The sequence below is a fragment of the Diabrotica virgifera genome, chromosome 6 (assembly GCF_917563875.1).
Source record: "Diabrotica virgifera virgifera chromosome 6, PGI_DIABVI_V3a".
Classification (NCBI taxonomy): Eukaryota; Metazoa; Arthropoda; class Insecta; order Coleoptera; family Chrysomelidae; genus Diabrotica; species Diabrotica virgifera.
The window spans coordinates 217,331,046-217,347,992 of record NC_065448.1 but is presented as its reverse complement, the minus strand read 5'-3'; the positions used below and the strand labels follow the sequence as shown (position 1 = coordinate 217,347,992).

At 34.6% G+C, this 16,947-nt stretch overlaps 1 protein-coding gene across 3 annotated transcripts in view; it reads right to left on the bottom strand.

The window, feature by feature from the left end:
• LOC126887246 (transcription factor kayak) overlaps positions 1-16,947 on the bottom strand; it is a 225,338-nt gene that overhangs the window by 118,485 nt on the left and 89,906 nt on the right. Inside the window, exon 1 of one of the 3 annotated variants that reach the window (XM_050654656.1) lies at positions 15,149-15,397. The exons of the other annotated variants lie outside the window; for them this stretch is intronic. Within the exon in view, the coding sequence (XP_050510613.1) occupies positions 15,149-15,256 (108 nt within the window). The 5' untranslated portion in view covers positions 15,257-15,397. Of the gene's footprint in view, positions 1-15,148; positions 15,398-16,947 lie in introns of those variants that run through there. 3 annotated transcript variants of the gene reach the window in all.

Below are 16,947 nucleotides of genomic sequence, written 5' to 3'. Positions count from 1 at the left end.
AAAGTGTACTAACTTGTTAAACCGTCTACACACGCACTGACAAAAGCACCTGACTGTCGGAGCTGACAAAAGTCTGCCTGTTGCGCCTGTCGCACGACAAAAATGAGTAATCCGACATGACAGTCAGGTTGACCGATTTTGTCGGGTGGTCTTGATATTGCAACAACCTGACAAATCTGTCGTGTCAGGACGTGTGTAGCATTGTTTGGCCTGATTTCTGACTCAAACACGGATGAACAATTAATTGTAAACAATCTATACGGATTGCTTTTGTAAAGCGGTGGACACAAATTATGTGTTAACTATGCTAAGGTCTATGTCTATAATATAGAGTACATAACGCTGGTACCTATGATTAATGTGATTCCAAATACATTTCCAGTGAAAATAATAACTCTTTGATAAGTGTTGGCGAGACAATTTTTTTGTATATATGCGTGTCCGCGAAGATTATAACTCCCAAGATGTTTATAACGAAAAGATTTAGTTCATAATAGATGTCGACGAAAACAATTATTTTTCTTTCTGTTTCTGCCGACGAAAACAATTATTTCTGAGAACTTTTTAGTAATTATAATTTTCGTGGACCCACAAACAGAAATGATGTTTTTTGCTGATACTTTCTTTCATTTTTCCGACTGTAATTTTCAAAATCATATAATCGAAAATAATATTTTTCGCGGCGTTCGTTGAAAGTTCTATTCTTAACGGCATTTTTCGGAGTTATACTTTTCGTAGGCGGCGGCGATAAATTTATCACCTGGTGCTGTATAACGGTGCTGTTAACATGTGCTGACCCCCGACAAAAGGGTCGGGGAATTTTGTAGTGTCAGGAGGTCAGGCTGCCAGGGCGTGTGTAGACGGTTTTACTGTTAAACGTTCACTATACTACTCGCGAAGTCGATCCGAAGTTCAGCAAGTATGAGAGTGTAGACAGGTACTACATGCGACTTCGCTTCGCTTCGGTCTACTTCCATTCTGTGGCGGTTTATTCGCGACACAGTCAAAGGAATCGAAGTCGGTTTTTTTTTTCTGTGGCGGTTTATTCGCGACCGAGTCAAAGGAATCGAAGTCGGTATCGCCCCGTGTGAATGTGTTCCTCGCGAAGTTGAACGAGTGTGTAGTGACGGGTACTTCGGACAACTTTCCCGAAGTAACTTCGCGAGATTGTGGTGCTTGCTTTAGTTGTAGGAGTGTCACAGTACTGTATTTTCAGCCCCAATATGTTCTTTTTTGCTATGATTTAGTCTTGTTAGCGAGAACAAGATTTAGCCCATATATAAATTCGCACCAATAAAGAAATGTGCGAAACAGAGAGATAAATATACCGAGAAAACGTGTTCTAAATATTTAAAAAAAAATTAAACTAACTCTGTTTGCCATCATAAAAAAGGTGCAAATTATTCGCGGAATGTCTGATTCACTGTTTTACAAATGTAAACAAAATATATTAGCTTAAAAACAATCGGGACTGCTTCCGTTAGGAAGTTTAAACATTATGGTATCCGCTATAGAGAAAACGTGTTGGCTGTTGTCCAGCATCCATCTATTTTATGTTCAAAAAATTGTTCATCGAAAAAACCTGTTGGCAAATACTCTTTGGCTCCGCATGTATTTAGTATTAACAATAAATGAGTTGCAAAACTAATTCTGGGAATTCCCATGAAAAAATAAGTTTTTCATTCGGTCGCCAACTGATTATTTTTTTCAAATGGTAAGCGGAAGTTTTTTATTTTTATCTATTTAATTATGTACTTGTTGATATGTTATTTGCACTCCAACAATATGACTTAACATCGCGGATATCTTGGAATCTACTGAACATTCCAAAAAACAAATTAAAAATTGGCGCCTTTGACATAATCCTTAATGTAATTAATCCTTTTTATTTGTGGTGTGAAGGCAGATTAACGTAAGAAACCTTTTACAAACCATGTAACACATACAACAAAGTAAATTCCAGCTCGAGGAAGCACGCCATTCCCGGGGTAAAGTATTCTCATGTTTGATGATCAAAGAGGTCACGCCTCATGGAGATGGTTCCTTCCTGACCCCAAGCCTACCTCTACCCTCCTCCAATCGCAGACCTACCGTTGGAAGGCTTTATTTGTCAGGATGTTCTGAGAAATGGAGCACCCAAGAGGCTTTTTTGCGGTGATGCCGCTTTAGTAGTGATGGCGTTATGCGCCTTTCTCCCTGGTTTGTCGTTCTTTTTGTGAATCGTCTTCTCCAAATGTATGACCTTCCAGATCTTGATTTTTGGCCTTGGTCTCTGGCTCTCCGCACTGGAGTTTTGTGTGTGCCAACGATCGCGTGCCGATTTGGCAAAGAGAATTTGATTGTCTCGCCAGCGCACCATCCGAGAAGGAAGCATAGAAGATGGGGCTCCTAATCAATGAAAATAAAACGAAATATATGTATATGAGCCGCAATAACCAAAGCAGAGACAGAATCGGTCAGAACATCACCAACGATGACTTTAACTTTGGGCGCGTTAGAGAATTTAAGTATATTGGAATAACAATAACTGCGGCAACAGATGTCTTTATGCTCTTCAAAACCTTATAATCGAAACAACTAACGAGATGTACAAAGATACAAGTATATAAAGCAATCATCCGACCCGTTGTGATGTATGGAAGCGAAACGTGGACGATAACAAAGGCAAACGAAGAGAAACTACTTGTTTGGGAAATAAAAATCCTAAGGAAGATCTTTGGACCTGAGCTTGATGAAGCAGTAAGATAATATAGGATAAGAACTAACAAACAGCTCGAAGAATTTTACCCAGACGCCAGCATCATAAAAGAAATAAAGTCCAGACGACTCCGATGGGCAGGACACCTCAGAAGACATTCTGGCCAAAGAACAGTGAGACTGGTATGGGAGGAAGTCCCAACTGGAAGGAGACCACGCGGACGCCTTCGACTACGGTGGCGAGATAATATAGCAGGAGACCTGAAAGCTATGGGCATGGAGAATTGGATAGAGGTTGCTCAAGACAAGACAGAGAAGAGTGGAGACATGTTGTCGAGTCGGCTAAAACCCACGAAGGGTTGTAACACCGTTGCTATTCAATTTGCCCTTAGAATATGTAATAAGTAAAATATCATCTGAGCTGCCAGGAGGATTTGCGAATCGAGGATCAAAACTGTTTTTGTCCTTTTCTGATGATCTAGGTGCAGTCGCTCGTTCTACTAGAGACGTGAGAGAGGTGTTGTATACAACTCAAGGAAGAAGCAGCTAATCTGGGCCTTCGAATAAATGAAGAGAAACGAAATTCGTGCTAGTAACCCAAAATCCATGACCAAGAGTTATGCAGAACATAACTATTAATGATCACAACTTCGAAGCAGTAAAAGTGTTTAAATATCTAGGGGGCGGTAATCACAGATGACAACCACATATAAAGAGGTCTCAACAAGGGTAGCTGCGTGGAATAAAGCATTATACTCCCTATCATCATTATTAAGATCGAAGCTGCTAAAAAGACAATCTAAATTAAGATTGTGCATGCCAATTATTCGCCCAGTTATTACGTATGGAAGTGAAACATGAACTCTACATCAGTGGGAAATAAATATGCTGCTGGTTTTTGAAAGGAAAGTTCTCAGAATGTATTTGGTCCTCAAAGAGATGAATTGGCAGGAGAGTGGAGAAGGTGATGCACAGCTGAATTGGTGACTGTGTGTGTGTGTGTTACTGAAAACGAAAACATCGTCAGACATATAAAAGATAACCGGACAAGATGGGCACCCAGGTCATGTGGTAAAATCAGAGAAAGACAAAGTGTTGAAAAATAATTTTTTGATAGACCGACGGTAGAGGATCAGTAGGCTGATGAAGAATCGAAGTATCCTGAAATAGTAAAGGCTGCTTGTAGAATTATTTGCATATTTGAAACAACGATGTAAACCATTTTATTTCACTTTAAAATTTGTGACATCCAAATAAATACTGAGAGAAAAATTTAATGCTTTTACACTTTTTAATTAAAATAATGTTTAATTACGGTCCCCGAAAAATTTCAAAACTTGCAAAATGGCTCGAACTACCAAGGAGCTTGGTCACCCCTGTTATATTATATTGTGCCACATTGTTATTTTCAATAATTATTCTTCCTGTTTTCTTGCTCTATTTAATATAAAAAGTCCGTCTACCATAGTTTCGGGATTTTTAAAAAAAGGACAGATAACGGCTATCTCACTTCCTAAATATGTAAATAATGTTATAAACAGTAAAATACGCATATTTTTAATGGTTTGCAGTTAACCATAATCTTGTGGCGAATACAGAGATAAGCGAAATAGATAATGGTCCCTCATTTTAACTATCTTAACAATTTCGTGCTCCGCAGTTTATATTCTGAAGATAATGTTAATATTTATAAGTGACATTATCATAATTATCTTCTTTTTTCAAACCTTGCAAGATTTTTATTTATCGCCAAGAATAATTGCTGAACTGGATAATTGAATTATGGGCATTCATAACCGAGTGGTGATATTTTTATCTGTTGTCTGATATCTATATTTTGATTTATTGGACAGTAACAATAATAATGATGACGAAGCATTGTTGATATAACAGTATGGGAATGGAGGTATGAATGGATTGGGTTACGTGTCCAATTTTTATCTAAATCTAAATTTTAATTAAACTTTTGTTGTCAGAGAAATAGCAACAGATGAACTGCTGAAATGTGATTTCAATAAGGATAGAACAACGACTCCAGAAGATAAAATTAGTGTGCTATGTATAGGTAAGCTATAAACAAGAACTAGACTACCTAGTACATACAAACCTTAAAATAGGCCTTATAGACACACAACCAAATGGAAAAGTTTTAAAACTCATTTTTAGTTGTGATAAATAGTAATATTGTACAACAAGTGAGAAAAAAGACATATTTCTCACGAGCGCAGAAGTTTGTTGGCACGAGGCGAGTGCTGCAATTCAAACGAGGGTGAAATATGTCATTTTCTAACGTGTACTTTTTCTAGGGATACGTCAAGAGTTCAAACCTCAAAATTAAATAATTTAGGTGGTTTTAGGTATATTATATGCCTGAATTGAAATAAAATACATATATGCACACATAATGTAGGTATGTATTTAATATTCTTAATATTTATATACTTTATTTATCTAAAATTATAAGTAACAGTTATATTGTATATTGAACAGTTTTGAAAGGTAATACCTGATAAGTTTTGCTTCAACACATTTTGTTTGACAAAAATAATTGTTTGTATTGTGCATCATACGTATGGAAAACCGGCGGAGAACCAGTGTGAAAAATTATTTCTCACTGCAATGGCCGACTTTTCTCACTGGAAGTCTTAAGATATTTTTTAAATAACACATCATCGTTACATTACAATCTGTAATGAAATATGGTTTTTCTATGGATGCTATACAATGTGCAACTTCTCTCACTACTTACATACATTCAAAACGAAAAATTTCTCACGCAGAGAAAATATGGAAGAACACTGACATTACAAAAAACACAAAATTACGCCTTGTCCAAGCATTAACATTTCCCATCGCCCTGCTCTTCAGAAACTTTGGCCATCAAAAAAGCCGATTCCAAGCGTAATATGTATAATGAATGGTATTGGTATTTGAAATGTGGGTCTACTGTAGAGTGTTGCGCATACCACGGACCGCACATCACACAAATAATTCAATACTGGCAGAAAACATAAAAATTAGACACCACAACTATCTACAAAAATATACTAAGATATTTTGGACATATAACTAGAAGATGGGAAGGCATGGAACGAATGCTAGTTAAAGGAAACGCAGCGGGCAAAAGATCCAGAGGAAGATCTCCAGTACGATGGGCGGGCCAAATAAAGGACATGACTGGTAACTCATTCTCCGAAGCAAAACAATGCACAGGAGAGAGATAATTGAACAGAAATAGTCAAACAAATTGCATGACGCCACTATATTCTTACGAAAGAGAAAAGATAGATGAGGAGGAGGCTCTTATCGTAAATGGAAAAACGGGTTAACTCGTTCTATTGTATTTTGTCCTGCTATCTTATTGATATTGGTTCTGGGACCCCTTTTTTTAAAGTGAATTCCGCAAAACTAAGGGGCCTCATTCATGATCTGATTTGTAGTATTACTAGTGGTACGACAAGAGAGAGAAAGTGATATGTTGGATCTAAAATCAGACCGTGAATGGGTTGTAGTACTACTAGTAATACCACTAGTGGTACGACTAGCGGTATTACAAAGAAAGTTGGAGCGTGAATGCCGATGTTGGATGTTGGATTAAAAATTTCCACTACACTGAGAGTCATAAGTTAAGGATATAGAAAATGTATGCTCATTTTTATAGTTTATTTTTTCGTGAACAGATTAACAGATTTCGCTAATTTTTGTTTTTATTATCTTAGCTATTTCTTTAGTATTTACACAGTTGTGCAAAAATTTAATTAAACTTCTTTTTTGTACTTATACCGGGTGGAAGAAAAGTAATGTTTTTCTTATGTTAAGTTTGAAACACCCGGTAGAGAGAACGAGGTAAAAATCTGTGTATAGATCGGAATCGTATTGTAGTCTTATGTTTTGTGAACATTTTGTTTTTTGAATCTCCCTGATATCTTTAGCTTTCTAAAGATAAAGAAAATAACAAATAAAATAGGTGGTTTTACTCCTTAACATGTATTTTTACTGAAACAAAACTAAATTAACACTAACAAATAACAGTTAACAAAACTTTAAAAACAGAAAGGCACATAACGTAAACGATTGTCGATCAGGTAAGTGGTATGCACAGCACAACTTAAGAGAGACGAGATTGTTTAATAGAGGCTCTATGATGTTTTGGGGTGGAATTTCCCTGAAAGTAATACGGATTCGGTGTCTACCTGGAGGCTCTTTAAATATCGAGAGTTACATTACACATATTCTTTTTCTTTGAACACTCTTTTTCTTTCGAACTATATAAATATAGGAAATAATGTCGTCTTAGTGTTATGATAAGACGTGACCTCCTCACGTATCGCAGTCGTCAGTTAAAACACATATTAAATAGTAAAACGGTCTAGTTTCTTTGTTATTAAAGATATCAGAAAAATTTAAAAAATGAATGATTCACAAAAGATGAGACTACAACATAGTATCGATGCATAACCACCATTTTACGTCTTCTTCCCTAAAGGGTGTCTCAAACTTTAGTTTCGGTTAAAACACAAGTTAAAATACAAAACCGTCTATTTTCTTTGTTTCTAAAGATATCAGGCACATTCAAGAAAAATTTCACCAAACATAAGACTATAATACGATTCCGATGCATTATTGTACCTCGTCCGTTCTACAGGGTGTTTCAAACTTAACATAAGAAAAACATTTCTTTTCCTCCACCCAGTATAAGTACAAAAAAGAAGTTTGAGTAAATCTTTGCACAACTGTGATAATATTGTTCGTCCGCTATAACTTTTTCCATACGTCACGATTCTTTTTTAAACAAATTAAGTCAAAACATAACGTCGATGTGTATATACATTTAGTATACTGTATACTATACTATGTATATTATACTACACACATCGGCGTACGTTTCACTTTACGTTTTGACTTAATTTGTTTTACATTGAATCGTGACGCATGGGAAAAGTTATAGCGAAACAATACTAAAGAAATATCTAAAATAGTAAAAAACATTAGCGGGATCCGTTAATCGTTCACGAAAAAATCAACTATGAAAATGAGCATAAATTTTCTATATCCCTAACTTATGCCTCGCAGTATATTACGTATGGGATGTCTACAAGTTTCTTTACGCAAACATTCCTATTTTGCAAATATTCAATAGAAAATAAGCTGTCACAAAAATTACCCTTATTAAAATACACGATTATTTATTATCTACTTTTTGTTGGGACCAATCATTTTCCTTTCTGTAAATAAAGACCAGTTTCTTATTAATCTAAAACTATTTGCTTTTGGCATCTTATGCAAATTTACTATTCATTTTTAAATGCAGATCCCAGCTCCAGTTTAGTTTACTAAAATATAATATAACTACCCTGCGTCTTAAAAGGTTATAAAAATTACAAGAGTCGTAAAAATTAATTAGTTCATATCAGCCCTAGACAAATGATAGAGAAACGAAACTTATGGCATGCTTAATAATTATGAAACCTCAACTTATGTACCCAAATCCTTCGAATTATATTTTGCATAGACTTTACTGGATACATTTTTTAGTGTACACCACCGTGAAAACAGATGGCTGAAAGGTAAGACCTTTTTTGGCGGCTAGAAAGATAAAATGTTGGATGGTGAATGGTGTTGTAGTACGACTAGAGGGACCACAAAGTAGTATCACTCTCTCTCTCTTGTCGTACCACTAGTGGTACTACAAATCAGAGCGTGAATGCCCCGTATAAAATGCTAATCCAGATAAAACCTGATCCACGTGCTTGCAATAAATCAATTTTCGGTAGTAAACCGAAACCATGCGACGACGAATATGACTCCTTTATTATGGGTGAGTAATCGAGTAATTGAAAATTTAAAGATAAATTGTCAAGCAAAAAACGGATGTTAACAATTAAAACCAGTTGACCTTATAAAAACAGATCGTAAACGATTAACAAATCATTGAAATTATTTAACATTTTCAGATTATGTAAACTCATCTACCGGCAATGAGAATTTAATTGTGTGAGAGATTTCAGTTTAACACTAGTTTAATAGCTTTGATTTTTCAGGGTACAAGCCTTCTATTCTAAATCATTGACTTCTTCTTTTTGTGTAGGTGTAGACATAACTGTCCGTTTTTCAATATGCATCCAGTTAGTTGCCGTTCCCTCGTTTTCGTGGCCTTTCCACTGATGGTCTTGACATCTCAAGTCGTTTTTCAGCCGAGTATGTCATCATTAATATCACCAAAACTTTTTAGCCCTGGAAGACGTCTTAAAAACTACAAATTGGTCAAAATAAATGGTATTAAATGTTAATGGCATTTTAAGTTAAACGATCTCAAATTCGCTGACGACATTGGGAAAATAGCGAGCACATTCGAGAAACTACAAATTATGATGGAGGAACTCGCAGACAGCTCCCAATACGTCAGCCTAAAAACGAATATGACAACAATCCAAACGTAGTATAAATGACAATGAGATAGAAAAAGCCCATGCATATATCTCTTCTTCTTCAGCCTGTTTGCATCCACTCCTGGACAAAGGCCTACCCCATGAGTTCTCCATTCTTCTCTGTTTTGTGTTATTTGCTGCCACTTTCTCCCCATTTTTGCTTTTCTGTCGTCTAGCCATCGTTTTTGTGGTTTTACAAATTTTTAATTCATGTCCCATCTGAACAACACGAAATTTGGTAAGTGGTGCTGGTACTGTACACCCTACTAAATTATGTTAAACGTTTCTGGCTACTACCAGAAGCGTACGACGGGGGAACGTGAATGGTTGACCCTTCCCAATTTCTACGCCACTGGCTGAATTTCTATTTTAGTGCAATTTTTTGATTCTTCAATACTTTCTATGTAAATAACATACTCTTCATTCGTAACGATAAAGCCATTTGTTTTCGAGGTATTCGAAGCTAAAAACGAAGGAACATAAATATTAATCAAAATAAGTGTGCCTTTTCATTTTTAACTTCAAATATCTCTAAAACTAATGACTTTATCGTTACGAATGAAGAGGATATTATTTGCATAGAAAGTATTGGAGAATCTAAAAATTATGCTAAAATATCAGTTCCATCAGTGGCGTAGAATTTGGGAAGGGTAAACCATTCACTTTCCCCTGTCGTACGTCTCTGGTATTAACCACAAACGATTACATATTTAACATAATTTAGTAGGGTGTACAAGTGTACAGTACCTACACTTTCTGCCAAGTACCATAAGGATATGTTAAATAGTTTTGTAGTACCGGGCGCACATAGTTCTTAAAGTTTTAAATAAAGAATAAATTTAAAACAAAAATAATACTTTAAAATAATTTGACATATCCATGTGATACTTGGCAGAAAGTGTAGGTACTGTATACCCTACTAAATTATGTTAAATAATCGTTTCTGGATACTTACCAGAGGCGTACGACAGGGGACAGTGAATGGTTCACCCTTCCCAAATTCTACGCCACTGATGAAACTGCTATTTTAGCATAATTTTTAGATTCTCCAATACTTTCTATGCAAATAATATACTCTTCATTTGTAACGATAAAGTCATTAGTTTCCGAGATATTTGAAGTTAAAAATGAAAAGGTACACTTATTTTGATGAATGTATTATGCTCCTTCGTTTTTAGCTTCAAATATCTCGAAAACTAATGACTTAATCGTTACGAATGAAGAGTATGATTTTCACATAGAAAGTATTAGAGAATCAAAAAATTGCACTAAAATAGCAATTCCGCCAGTGGCGTAGAATTTAAGAAGGGTCACGTTCTCCCGTCGTAGGCCTCTGGTAATAGCCAGAAACGTTTAACATAATTTAGTAGATTGTACAATACCAGCACCACTTACCAAATTTCGTGTTGTTGTCCTATGCCTGTCAGGAAATATTCAAAAATATATAAAATTAAAGTTCAACTTTGACACCCTGTATTTTGGTTATTATCAACTTTTGTACTAAGGTAAGTTAACTTAAATCGACCTATTTTAACCTCAAGAATCTAAGGTAAAGCTATGGCACATTCTTTACCAAACACCCTGTAATGATTGAATAAAAATTCTATTAACTATCTTATTAGGGCATGTTGGGAACTAGTCAACTTTTAGGTATGTCATCTCCTAGTCCCACAAGATTATTAAAAGATTTTGACTTTTTGGAGGTTTTAAGTTTTAATCGCCGGTGCCAAATTTATTTGGAATTTAGCATAATTGAAGTAATTTTTAGAGTCTTGGTATCCCAACAATGTCAAGCCAATTTGCGTAATTTATATTACATTTGCGTAGCAAATTATCAAATCGCAAACAACTATAATCACGACATTTACCTTTAAAAAATGCGAGAATAATACATCATTAAATTTGTGGTATACAAACAAAAAATTGTAACTGAGTGATTGTCATTAAATTTGTGGTACAAACATAAAAATTTGCTAATAATACTTAATGTTGTAGTAAACGACGTGTCAGAAGCCAAAACGAGAATTATTTCGTTGTGTGGAAGAGGCGTGATTGTTTTGTTTATTTAGAGCGCACTTTGACTGCTTCAAATTGGGAAACGACTGTTCTAGTTCTAAATTTCGTTTCCATAACATTAATAAATAAGCAAAAACAATATCAAACATGCATTTATGCACAGATTTATGTACATATTATAAAGCAACGACGTACTAAACAGGTAGCTCGCGGGACGTTGCGTGGCACGTCACACGCAGACAGAAATAAAAAAAGAATGTGTGTACTTTGTATTGTACGCACGTAAGAAGTTATACTTCTATACATATTATGATTTCAACGAAATCAATATACAGTTTATTTATATTTAATTTAACTATTAAACTAATTTTAATACTTAAGTACTACTTTCCAAAAATTTTTATTAAAACAATACCAAAAATTGAAAAAATAAAAGAATAAAACACACACAAACACATTGAAAAATGCCACAAAGAAATGATTTCTGAACAATAATTGTTGGCAAAAATTTTAACTAAATAAGTATTTTCTGAAAAAAATTATATAATATACTTACAATCATAAAATGTGTAAAAAAAATAAAGAAATAGTAACTTGCATTGGAGATCGAACCCGCTTCCCATCGATCCCGCCGATCGAAAATCGAAGTGCTTTCCCATTGCGCCATCTTCGCGTTTCTGTCATGTGGGAATATACACCAACTAAACGTTGGTGTAGTATCAAAAATGCTTAAAAGTTAAAGAAAAAAAAGTAATCAGATAAAATATCCGTTGCCCCATCCAAAACGGACGCCTATGATCGATACTAGAAATTCGCAATGGATGGAATCGATTTATCTTTGGAAGATAAATATACGCACCGATTTTCGTTTTTCTAGATTGAAGGGTTCTGGAGGTATTTAAGAAAAACTAATTACAAGACGCCATCTTCAAAGAACTCTAACTCCCTTAGGACTAGGCGAATTGAGCTAAATTGTCTTAAAATTATCTGAAGAATCGCCTGTCTTCGTTTATCGGTAGAGTTTCTGGACACCCTGTATACAGGATGTCCCCGAAAATAGTGCGTTCCTTTAAGGTATGGATATAATACACAATTTAGAACAAAAAAGTCCTATAACATTTTTTCTTAAGTTAACCGTTTCCAAGAAAAAAATTACATTGTTCTCCATATAAATGAATTTTTATTTTTATGAATTTAAATGACATGGCAACGTGGCGTAGAAGAAGTTGTGACTGTTGAAAATTTAACCTAATGGAACCCCTTGTTTATTTGCTATTTGAGGTGTGATTTTTGGGGTTGTTGACATCGGTAGGTACCTACCGGCAAAATAATTATTTCTTGCTTTAATAATGTGGCATTTTTGCTATTGTCTGAATTAATTAAGGTTTTATAATTAGGGCTAGAAATTTTACATAAATTATAACTTTTACTTAAGTAACTACGGTTTAATTCCAAAAATGTAAATGCACATAGGAAAAATTATTTGTACATACCTACGTACCTAATGTTTTTCTGAAATCTATTGAAATATGGAGTAATTTTAAACGTGGTATGCTTTTTCTCATGAGGATCTTTCAGTGCGTCACAGTTTTTCGATTTCTTTCTAACGCATTAAATTGCATGTGACAGAAAAAAACGCACGTCGGTAATTACATTTCGTCGGTGACATTTATAACATTTATTCAAATCAAAGAAAATACCATTTTATAAATGCAATAAACACAATTGATTTGATTTTATGCCAAATTGCAAATAAAATGTGACAACTGTCAGATTTAACTAAAATGTCATGTCACTAAAATGTATATTATCAATGACTTATCTTTTTTTCTATCATTTGTGACGCACTGAAAAATGCTCATGAAAAGAAGCATATTTCACGGTGTATTTGCAAAGGCACTTCAAGAAGTACCAGCAAAACATTTTACAAGAAATAGGCCTCTCCATTTAGTGTTTTGGGTAATTCAGAAAATATTGCAAACTTTACCCATTCTGTATCCTTTACAAAGTAATGGATATAATATTTGTTTATTACCCAAAATACCTACTTGTTAAGAAATAAGAAATACCCCTTCTTTTGGTACAGAATAAAACTAGATAACCACTTATGCCAAATATTCAATGTCAATAACATCAAACAAACCAAATTCTTGGTTTGTTTGATGTGAGGGGACGACCACGGACAGGGTGAAAAAATGTAAACACTAGACCCCTGCTTGGTTTTGGTTGATATTTACATTATTTTACCTACCAGATACAACCACTGACCTACAAACCTACTATAGGGCTTTTCATTCACAGTCATTTGTTTCGAGCTTCTGTCATGTGTCACATAATAGTAATATATCTACGTCATACGTCTTTGGTTTGTATCATTGGTAGATACCAATAACGTATGACGTAGATATATTAATATTATGTGACACATGACAGAAGCTCGAAACAAATGACAATCGATGAAAAGCCCTATTAGGCATTCCAAATCACGTGATATAATATGGCTGCTGGATGGCGAAACTGTCATCCATAGGCGTATCCAATGTTTAAACCACTTCATATTTAATTTGCTATCACAATTTCACAAATTTCGCTACACAATTAACAAAAAAACAAAACCAAACAGGATATTCTTTACAAATTTGTCAATATTCAATGTAAACATTACATACATCATGACCACCCCCCTTAACTGTGTCTATGGCCATGTCAGTTTAGCCATCCACCGACCACCACTGACAGTTCATTGGAATCCCTAATTGTGATTGTGACTGTCTTTGAATTACAAGTCGTTGTCAGACTTCAGTTTGCATATCAAAATGTATATTCATTTTTGGGTCAATCGGCTGAATTTAGAAAAAAATGTTAAGACTTTGCTCTGCATTGTGCCTTCTACCTATACCTTTAATGAACGCACTATTTTCGGGGACACCCTGTATACTCACATGCACCCCCTGAAAATAATCCTTGCGGCGCCCATGCTCTAATTCCAAATACATTAGAAGAGCCAAATTATTAACACAAAGAGTAAAAACAAAAAGTAGAAATCAAGTGATAAATAAAATACGAAGAAAACAATCGACGAAGATAGGTTATTAGAATTAGAGATGTAAAACTTGTGAATGAAAAAAAATTATGCCTGAAACCACTACAAAAAAAGAAAACAGAAACACATCAGCAATATTTATATCATAACTAGAAACACGGAGATCACAATATTTAAATTTTGTGTATCAAAAAATAAATTCCAATCGCCAAAATCACATTTAACAATACCATTCCAAACAACCTGTACATCTCAAACACATGATAATGTCAGTGTCAAGAACCAAAATAAAAAACGAGTGATAAGATTGTAGTAAGATTACACAGCACAATACAAGTCAGTTAAAACAAATACATGTACATTTCAATAAAGTAATTTCCATGTTTTAACCCATATTGCATAATACTTAAAAATAGCACCATCATCATTTCAAATATTCACAATTATTGAAAAACTCCAAACCAAAAAATACAGTTGATCTATTTGTATACAATTGTTGCCAAAAAACACTAAAAATCTAACCTGTCATTTAAAATGTTCTGTAAGTTTGACAAGAATAATTTGACATTATTTTTAATAGTATTAAATTGGGCTTTTCAAGGCTTCTTATTTGTTTCGGGCACTTGTCATATTCTTATGTCGTATATTAATATTATACACAGATTATACAACATAATATATTTATGACAAGTTCCCGAAACAAATGAGAAGCGTTGAAAAGTCCTATTTTGTTTTTATGTATATCATACCCTCTTCTCTTATCTATGTATATCATGTCTTTTCTATCTTAATCATGTTTTTACTATTCCTTTCTGCCTTTAATCGGTTTGATTATTTTCGTTATTATGTTCTTCTATTCTAGTTCTAGTCCATATAATTCTCGTATTTGTTTCATAACTATTTTATTGGTATATGATAAGTTGGCAATATGTATAAACTATTCAAATTAAAAAAATATTCTTACCATTTTGGATTTATCAACAAATTCGCAGTTGTTATACAAAAAATCACTATCATCGGCACTATACCTACAGTCCAAACCGAAATTTAAAAAAGGCACTAACTGCGACATAACAGAAGTTGACCGACAAAAACTGTAACCTTGAAAAAAACTGTTCCTTTTATAATTGTCACAGTACAACAATAAACCACAAAAACCTTATCGAACAATAAAAATACGCCAGTCCAGTCACTGTATTTACTTGAAACAAATGAAGTGAGGCACGTTTAGCGAAACCGCTTTTATAAACTCGCAAGGTTGCTCCGACATGCGCGCTCACTCGCACTCGCTCGTTTCGTATATCGCTGTGTCGTTTCTATTTACTAGAGAGAATAAATTGATGAGTGACGTAAGAGATTGAGAAGGTGGGGAATGGGAGAATGCGAACTTCCAAGAAATTAATAAATGTAATTTTTAAGATGTTTTTTAAGTTCTAAGAACTACGAATTTCGGAAGTATTCTTCTTAAAAATGACATGTTGGTGTGAACCGATTTTACTACTTACTACCTATGAGAAAACTATCTGTTGACAAAATTCAACATTATCTTCTTTCTTGAAGTTAAAATATATCAGCAGATTCATACATGAAATCAAAATGCAGAAATGTAGGTATTCTAACATAAGACACCTAATTATTAAGTACATATAGATTAATTTAAATAATACTAAAAGTGGCAAGAAAAAGGCATATAAAAAGTGGCAAGAAACCAGATCCGACACAGATCTTCAAAACTATATGGTGGCGAAAAAGGAAGCGAAAGTAGCAGTAGTAAAAGCCAAAGCAGAAGCGTATTCAAACCTATACGATCAAAGAAAGCAATAGATTTTAATCAGATTAGATGTATCCGAGATGAAAATAATAAAATACTAGTTCACGAAAGGGATGTCAAAAAGAGATGGAGAAAGTACTTTGACAGCTTATTAAATGAAGAATTTGACAGACATCCTGTAGAGTCAACGGAGACAGTAGCAGCAATGGTCACCAAAATAACCAACGAGGAAGTGGATCAAGCGCTTCAAAAAATAAAGAAAGGAAAAGCGGTAGGACCAGATGATATTCCTGGGGAAGTATGGAGAGCATTGGGAGAGACAGGAACAAGGTGGCTAGCAGGTCTATTTAATAGAATGATCGAAGTTGGACAAATGCCAGACGCATGGAGAAGCAGTATACTGGTACCTGTTTACAAAAACAAGGGAGATATACAACAATGTACAAACTACAGGGCTATAAAACTGCTTAGCCACACCATGAAAATATGGGAAAGAGTAATTGATAGACGGATACGTGAAGAGACCGAAATATCCGAGAATCAATTTGGCTTTATGCAGGGTAGATCAACAACAGATGCAATTTTCATTATAAGGCAGTTGATGGAAAAATACAGGAGTAAAGAAACAAACGCTCATGTGGTATTCATTGATCTTGAGAAAGCATATGATAGAGTTCCTCGAGAGATTCTGTGGTGGGCACTCAATAAGAAAGGAGTCCCTGGTGAATATGTAAAGATTGTGAGGGATATGTATGAGGGAGTAACGACTAGTGTTAGGACATGTGTGGGAGAGACTGATAAATTTCATGTGAAAGTAGGATTGCACCAAGGCTCTGTGCTTAGTCCGTATTTATTCTCATTAGTTTTGGACCAGATAGCGAAACTACAGGGTAACATTCAATGGTGCTTAATGTATGCTGATGATGTCGTGTTAGTAGGAAATAGTGAAAGAGACTTGGAACAAAAACTGGAACAGTGGAGACAAGCTCTGG